At 36.2% G+C, this 7,986-nt stretch overlaps 2 protein-coding genes and 1 pseudogene across 3 annotated transcripts in view; all 3 read left to right on the plus strand.

Annotated features, from left to right (window-relative positions):
- Positions 1-7,986, plus strand: part of LOC138020865 (ATP-dependent DNA helicase DDX31-like) — a 78,507-nt gene that overhangs the window by 31,265 nt on the left and 39,256 nt on the right. The gene's annotated exons all lie outside the window — the stretch shown is intronic.
- Positions 1,665-2,989, plus strand: LOC138021890 (galanin receptor 2b-like; annotated as a pseudogene).
- LOC138021487 (adrenocorticotropic hormone receptor-like) lies at positions 5,769-7,925 on the plus strand. Its single transcript, XM_068868371.1, has one exon. It carries the CDS (start codon positions 5,964-5,966, stop codon positions 6,921-6,923), a length of 960 nt encoding a protein of 319 aa, XP_068724472.1. The 5' UTR covers positions 5,769-5,963; the 3' UTR covers positions 6,924-7,925.

Consider the following 7,986-nt stretch of genomic DNA (forward strand, 5'->3'; position numbering starts at 1 on the left):
GTATATTTAATTTGTTTTAATGTATTTTGTACAAAGTTGGTGTGTTGTTCGAGCTCCCGCATACATCAGGAAGCAACGCACCGTTGAATTTTGTTAATCAGGCTGTTTTCATGTAGAACTGTCCTTAATTTATACGAGGAACCTTTATTAAACGGGAAACTTACTTTCCTTTGCGTTGCCTGAGAAATTGAATTATAGACTCCCCTACTTCGAATTTAAGAAGCAACGGTAATCATAAAGATAAACTTTTTGAGCATATGGTGAGAAGTCGAAAAAGATTTGATGGAATAACAGAAATAAACAAGTGTTTTTAGTGAAACATCAACATTCCAAAGAAGAAAAAATTGCTTTAAGGAGTTGGTCTAGCTCTTCACTGCAATCTCATTGTCTGACCATATTTATTGATCATATTGACAAGACTTGAAAATTATTTTTCATTCACTCTATTTTGTTAGATCGAGGATGAACAAAGGTTTGTAGCATATATAGTAAATCAGTAAAGAATCTGCAAGAAAACGTTTTCAAACTGAACGATTAACCTTGACTGAAATTACTGTGTCTGTTTCGATCCTTTCAGTTTTTTATTTGAAATACAAATCTGAAATTAAATTAAATCCTCAATTGATACGAATCACCTGTTTCTGCCTGACGACAACATTTATGTATTATCCTCAGTCAGGCTGGAGAAGAAACGACAGGAAATCGTCAAACAAGAGAATCAGTTTTTTATTTTCCCACCCAAAATAATGTGTATTAATAATAAAATCTTTTCATCTCATTCGGGATGAAAACTGGTAAATAAAAACCTTCCGTAAAATGTAATATAATATTACACTTGACTCTAACCTAGTAACGCATAAGAGCTATTTTTTGTGTAATTCTCACCTTTGAAGAGCGTATACTGTAAATGAGATTTTACATAAATATCAACTGTCCAGTGACTATGTTTTCCTACAATCGAAATAAATGTGACAAATTTAAATGGAACCTTTAAAGAAACTGAAAACAAATCATTTGCTTATTGAAATGAGGAAAAAGCATGTTTTACGATTTTCAGCAGGGAACGTATTTCTTTACTATAGCAGGACAGCTAGACTGTTGAGAAAAGGGACGTGATCCATTTGGAAAATCGTGGTGTTAGATGGAAAACGTTCGTTTCGCGACGAGAATGAGGAACTATTAGCCCAATTTTAGCACTGTGTTATCAAATTGCCTAAAGAAACATTTGAAAATATCCGTTAATTCCGATCAGTAAATGAGGAAAAATCATGTTCCATTTGATTCTGTCTATCTCAAAATAAAAGAAATGAAACTAATTTAAAATTTAGCTGGAAATTTACGCTAGGAATTAGTAAACACCCAGCAAGACTCCCTTTAAAGACTGTTTTCCTGCTACTTTGTCGTCTCAAATTGCGTAGATGAAATTTATTGATTTACATCGCATTCGACTACTTCCTTGCGGTAGTTATTGTGAATCCTTTTTATGGTTCTTAAGTGAGTCCATAAAGGGCGGTCTTTTTCAAATTCCCAAATATAAATTTCTCAATTAGAATGACTAGCCATATTCGAGAACAAAGAGTCTTTTCAATTTGGCACATATAAAAGAGCTGCAGTTGACAGCACAGACAAACTATTGGCTGTTAATACATGCATATTTTGTCGGTTTAGTTTGACACAGCACGATTCGGGACAGGAGGCTATTATCTGCGATTATCACCGACTTTGTTAAATTGCTTCAGGTCTCCTATGGAATACATATAATCAAGTTCGAGCTAATAATTGTCGAGTTGCAGAAAACAAGCCTTGGCGCTTTGGCTTTCTAAGTATTGAGAAACAATCAAGCACTAATTGCTCTATTCCATCGAAGTGTGAGAGCTTCAACTCGTCGTCACAATGAACGAAGCAAATGAAATGTCTCACGACCATGATCATGAACATGGAGCGGGAATAATTTCATCAACAACAGTCGCCATTGTGGCAGGAATTTTCAGCTTGACATTTTCTTCAGCTACAATTTTAACGAACGTTGTTCTTTTAGTCACACTCTTCAGCGATCCCTACAATTATTTTCGATCTCGCAGTACCACATATTTCGTGGCAAGTCTGTCTTTGAGCGATTTTCTTTCAGGCTTGTTTGTACAGCCTTTGTATTCTGCTTGTATGCTTTGCATTGGATCTGGACATGAGCAGCGCAAACTTTGCGATATTTCGCTTGTTTTTTTTTACATGTGACTACTAAGATTTCAATCTTTACAGCTGTTGCTTTATCATTGGATAGGTATCTAGCTGTGAAGCTTTCGTTGCGATACAAAAACCTTGTAACAATCCGAAAGGTCATTGTTTGTAACATTTTCGTCTGGCTGTTCTCTGTGATATTTGAAGTATCACATTCTGTTGTTGAATCCGAAAACATTTTCCATTTGGTTGATCTTCACCTTCAAACCACGGTCCCATTAGTTCTTTTGAGTTGCGTTTATGCTGCCGCTTACATTGAATTTCGTCGCTGCTCAAGAAACGTCGTTTTTGGAGAAGACCTTCCACGTGGAAGATCTCGTACATTTGTTCAGAACATTCGACTCGAAAAGAAGATAGTTTGGACAGTCGTAATAATCAATTATGTGATATTTATATCTTTTTCGCCGTATTTAATCGCAAAAAAATTAGAAAACGGCTGTTTAAAAGAGAAAAGCAGTGAATGTAGTGGGGTGGGTTTTGAAACCTTGAAAGCTCTTTCAGTACCAATGTTGTGTATAAGCTCTGCGCTAAACCCATTCCTTTACGCTTGGAGAATACCACGATACGACAAGCCCTAATTGCGGTTAAAAACCGGACATGCCTTTCGTGTCAAAGATAAAGTTGCATCAGAAGTACTTAGGCAGTAAACGAGCCTACGGTTCTCGCAACTGATAGTTTATTTGAACGAAAACGTCTTGTAGTTGTCAACTCTCTTTGTAACTTTCCAAAAGAGCAAGACCAATGGTAAACTACAATAAAATTGACTATGATATATGTGCGAGGTTATAATGATAAAAGGGTTCTTTTGCAATCCTCAGTCGATTCTGCTTCCATGAAAAATGGCGACTTAAATCAAGATTGGATCCTTTCTTGCTTAAAAAATGAAAATGAAAACGGAGTTGTGCACATGCATTGATTGGGGAAAAACACTGTTCATCAAAAAGGTAATCATGTCAATTTAACACTTTATTTGCTTTAACACCGCTATTACTTACGATTTTTAAGCAGTCCTATTCGTTTCTATTGCTCTATTTCTCTCAGCTTTACATTCATTTTCATTGAAATTTTGTCTTGTTCTTCTTCCTCGGCTTCTCTCGAAGGTTTCTTGGCTTAAATTTCTGAAATTTCATCCCCTCTTCTCTCGTGCTCTTTCCTGCTCTTTATCCCGTTGCTCGTCACTAATATAATTTCCCGCCAGAAAAACGCAGGTTGCCAAATGCAACGCTGCCACGCGATTTCCTGGGAAGGAAAACTTGCCGAACACTCCCGTCCCTAGTGGCTGCCCTGCCTCCCCACCTCCACCCCGACAATCTGTACGGGCGGACGTACGTGACGTCATAACGAAAATTTCCATAAAAGCTGCCTATCGGTGACTTCTACGTATTTTCTCAATATTTTTGGATTGTGAAAAGCGACCAGTTCTTTGTAATCATCATCTTCCAGGAGGGAGTTGTTAAATTTCCAAGACCTGTACATCAATGTACAAGACTTTGACTCGCCAAATAAACTTCTTGACTGTCTTCTGAATCGCGATCTTAGTAATAATGATACCAAAAAGGATTTTGGCTAGACGAAATTTTACCAGCACGTATATACTGCCAAAGTTTGCTCGTAGTTTATGCAAACGGCTGCAGAACGGTAGCCTCCTCAATTCTCTCAGGGTGTATCAAAACATGGCAATGTTTTGGGATACAGATAAGTGCAGAAAATTGAATCTTTTAGAGTAGTTGATATTTGTAAATTTTTCAACAAATTAACGTCACTATTCATTGATCTGTATCATTTTTAAAAAGGAAAAATTTAGACCCGTCTGGATTTGTTCACCGAAGAGTCCTCGATTTACTGCTTGTCCATTGAGTATATTTGATTTGTTTTGATGTATTTTGTACAAAGTTGGTGTGTTGTTCGAGGTCCCGTATACATCAGGAAGCAACGCACCGTTGAATTTTGTTAATCAGGCTGTTTTCATATAGAATTGTCCTTAATTTATACGAGGAATCTTTACTAAACGGGAAACTTACTTTCCTTTGCGTTGCCTGAGAAATTGAGTTCTAGACTCGTCTAGTTCGAATTTAAGAAGCAACGTTATCATAAAGATAAATTTTTTGAGGATATGGTGAGAAGTCGAAAGAGATTTGATGGAATAACAGAAATAAACAAGTGTTTTTAGTGAAACATCAACATTCCAAAGAGGAAAAAATTGATTTAAGGAGTTGGTCTAGCTTTTCATTGCAATCTCATTGTCAGACCATATTTATTGATCATATTGACAAGACTTGAAAATCATTTTTCACTCACTCTCCTTTGTTAGAACTAGGATGAACAAAGGTTTGTAGCATATATAGTAAATCAGTAAAGAATCTGCAAGAAAACCTTCTCAAACTGAAGGATTAACCTTGACTGAAATTACTGTGTCTGTTTCGATCCTTTCAGTTTTTTATTTGAAATACAAATCTGAAATTAAATTAAATCCTCAATTGATACGAATCACCTGTTTCTGCCTGACGACAACATTTATGTATTATCCTCAGTCAGGCTGGAGAAGAAACGACAGGAAATCGTCAAACAAGAGAATCAGTTTTTTATTTGCCCACCCAAAATAATGTGTATTAAGAATAAAATCTTTTCATCTCATCCGGGATGAAAACTGGTAAATAAAAACCCGCCGTAAAATGTAATATAATGTTACACTTGACTGTAACCTAGTAACGCATAAGAGCTACTTTTTGTTTAATTCTCATCTTTGAAGAGCGTATACTGTAGATGAGATTTTACATAAATATCAACTGTCTAGTGACTATGTTTTCCTACAATCGACATAAATGTGACAAATTTAAATGGAACCTTCAAAGAAACTGAAAACAAATCATTTTCTTATTGAATTGAGGAAAAAGCATGTTTTACGATTTTCAGCAGGGAACGTATTTCTTTACTATAGCAGAACATCTAGACTGTTGAGAAAAGGGACGTGATCCATTTGGAAAATCGTGGTAGATGGAAAAGGTTCTGTTTGCGACGAGAATGAGGAACTATTAGCAGCACTGTGTTATCAAAATGCCTAAAGGAACATTTGAAAATGTCCGTTAATTCCGATCAGTAAAAGGGTAAAAAATCATGTTCCATTTGATTCTGTCTATCTCAAAATAAAAGAAATGAAACTAATTGAAAATTTACGCTAGGAAGTAGAAAAAGCCCAGCAAGACTCCGTTCAAAGACTGTTTTCCTGCTACTTTGTCGTCTCCAATTTCGTATATGAAATTTATTGATTTACATCGCATTCGACTACTTCCTTGCGCTAGTTATTGTGAAGCCTTTTTATGGTTCTTAAGTGAGTCCATAAAGGGCGGTCTTTTTCAAATTCCCAAATATAAATTTCTCAATTAGAATGACTAGCCACATTCGAGAACAAATCATGCTGTTTAATTTGGCACATGTAAAAGTGCTGCAGTTGACAGCACAGACAATCTATTGGCTGTTAATACATGCATATTTTGTCGGTTTAGTTTGACACAGCACGATTCGAGACAGGTGGCTATTATCTGCGATTATCATCGACGTTGTTAAATTGATTCAGGTCTCCTATGGAATACATATAATCAAGTTCGAGCTAATAATTGTGGAGTTGCAGAAAACAAGCCTTGGCGCTTTGGCTTTCTAAGTATTGAGAAACAACCCAGCACTAGTTGCTCTAATCCATCGAGGTGTAAGAGCTTCAACTCGTCGTCACAATGAACGAAGCAAATGAAATGTCTCACGACCATGATCATGAACATGGAGCGGGAATAATCTCATCAGCAACAGTCGCCATTGTGGGAGGAATTTTCAGCTTGACATTTTCTTCAGCTACGATTTTAACGAACATCGTTCTTTTAGTTACACTCTTCAGTGATCCCTACAATTATTTTCGATCTCGCAGTACCACATATTTCGTGGCAAGTCTGTCTTTGAGCGATTTTCTTTCAGGCTTGTTTGTACAGCCTTTGTATTCGGCTTGTATGCTTTGCATTGGATCTGGACATGAGGAGCCCAAACTTTGTGATATTTTGCTTATTTTCTCACATGTAACTACTAAGATCTCAATCTTTACAGCTGTTGCTTTATCATTGGATAGGTATCTAGCTGTGAAGCTTTCGTGGCGATACAAAAACCTTGTAACAATCCGAAAGGTCATTGTTTGTAGCATTTTCATCTGGCTGTTCTCTGTGATGTTTGAAGTATCACATTCTGTTGTTGAATCCGAAAACATTTTCCATTTGGTTGATCTTCACCTTCAAACCACGGTCCCATTAGTTCTTTTGAGTTGCGTTTATGCTGCCGCTTACATTGAATTTCGTCGCTACTCAAGAAACGTCGTTTTTGGACAGGCCCTTCCAGGTGGAACATCTCGTACGTTTGTTCAGAACATTCGACTCGAAAAGAAGATAGTTTGGACAGTCGTAATAATCAATGTTGTGATATTTATATCTTTTTCGCCGTATTTAATCGCAAAAAATTTGGAAAATGGCTGTTTAAAAGAGAAAAGCAGTGAATGTAGTGGGATGGGTTTTGAAACCTTGAAAACTCTTTCAGTACCAATGTTGTGTATAAGCTCTGCGCTAAACCCATTCCTTTACGCTTGGAGAATACCACAATACAGGCAAGCCCTAATTGCGGTTAAAAACAGGGCATGTTTTTCGTGTGAAAGATAAAGTTGCATCAGAAGTACTTAGGCAGTAAACGAGCCTACGGTTCTCGCAAATGATAGTTTATTTGAACGAAAAAGTCTCGCAGTTGTCAACTCTCTTTGTAACTCTGCAAAAGAGCGAGACCAATAGTAAACTACAATAAAATTGACTGTGATATATGTGCGAGGTTATAATGATGAAAGGGTTCTTTTGCAATCCTCGAATCTGCTTCCACGAATTGGCGACTTAAATCAAGAGTGGATCCTCTCTTGCTTAGCAAATTAAATTGAAAATGGTCTTGAAATCTGATTGGTTGTTTAGCTTTTGTGTTTCTTTCTCATTAGCTGGGGAAATGGTGCGATTAAGAGCAAAAAATAGTGCGATTTTGGGAAGAAATCGCTCTGCTTAGAGCGAATCAGATTGCAATGATCACCAGTGATTTTTAAATGGATGTAATAAAATTGAAAACGGGCTCTGCACATGCATTAATTGTCGAAAAACACTCTTCATCAAAAAGGTTATCACTTTAATTGAATACTTTATTCGCTTTAACACCGCTATTTCCTTCGATTTTTAAGCAGCTCTCTTTTTAATAATAAGTTATTTACGTTGGCCGTATGGATGAGGTGAGGGAACTATGTGAATAATAAACGAAGAAGCGAAAACAGATTGTTATCAAGCTCGAAATGCAACTTAAAGTTTATTTTCTTTTTTCTTTTTTTTTTACTTATCACTAACGTCAGGAAAAGTTGGTTTTATCAAATTAGCTCAGTGAAAAATGTCGATGTGCCAACGTGAAAAGAGAAAATGGCTAATGTTTCGAGTCTTACAGTAAAAAACCGCATATAAGAACGTAAAATTTAAGAACCTGTTAGAAAAAAAAAATATTTTAAACCTTCTTTTAACAAGAACCTATTTAGTCTAAAATTTTCACTTGGTTCTTGGAGGCAGAGATGAAAATACAGAAAAACAATTAGTCTAGGTTTCAGTCAGTAAGATTCGAAGAATGAACTAAAATGCTTGCTAGTACTTGGGAAAGATAAATTTACTGTATGGTTATCATCTAAACTGTATTCTAGATAATTAG

This window comes from Montipora capricornis, chromosome 10, assembly GCF_036669925.1.
Source record: "Montipora capricornis isolate CH-2021 chromosome 10, ASM3666992v2, whole genome shotgun sequence".
Classification (NCBI taxonomy): Eukaryota; Metazoa; Cnidaria; class Anthozoa; order Scleractinia; family Acroporidae; genus Montipora; species Montipora capricornis.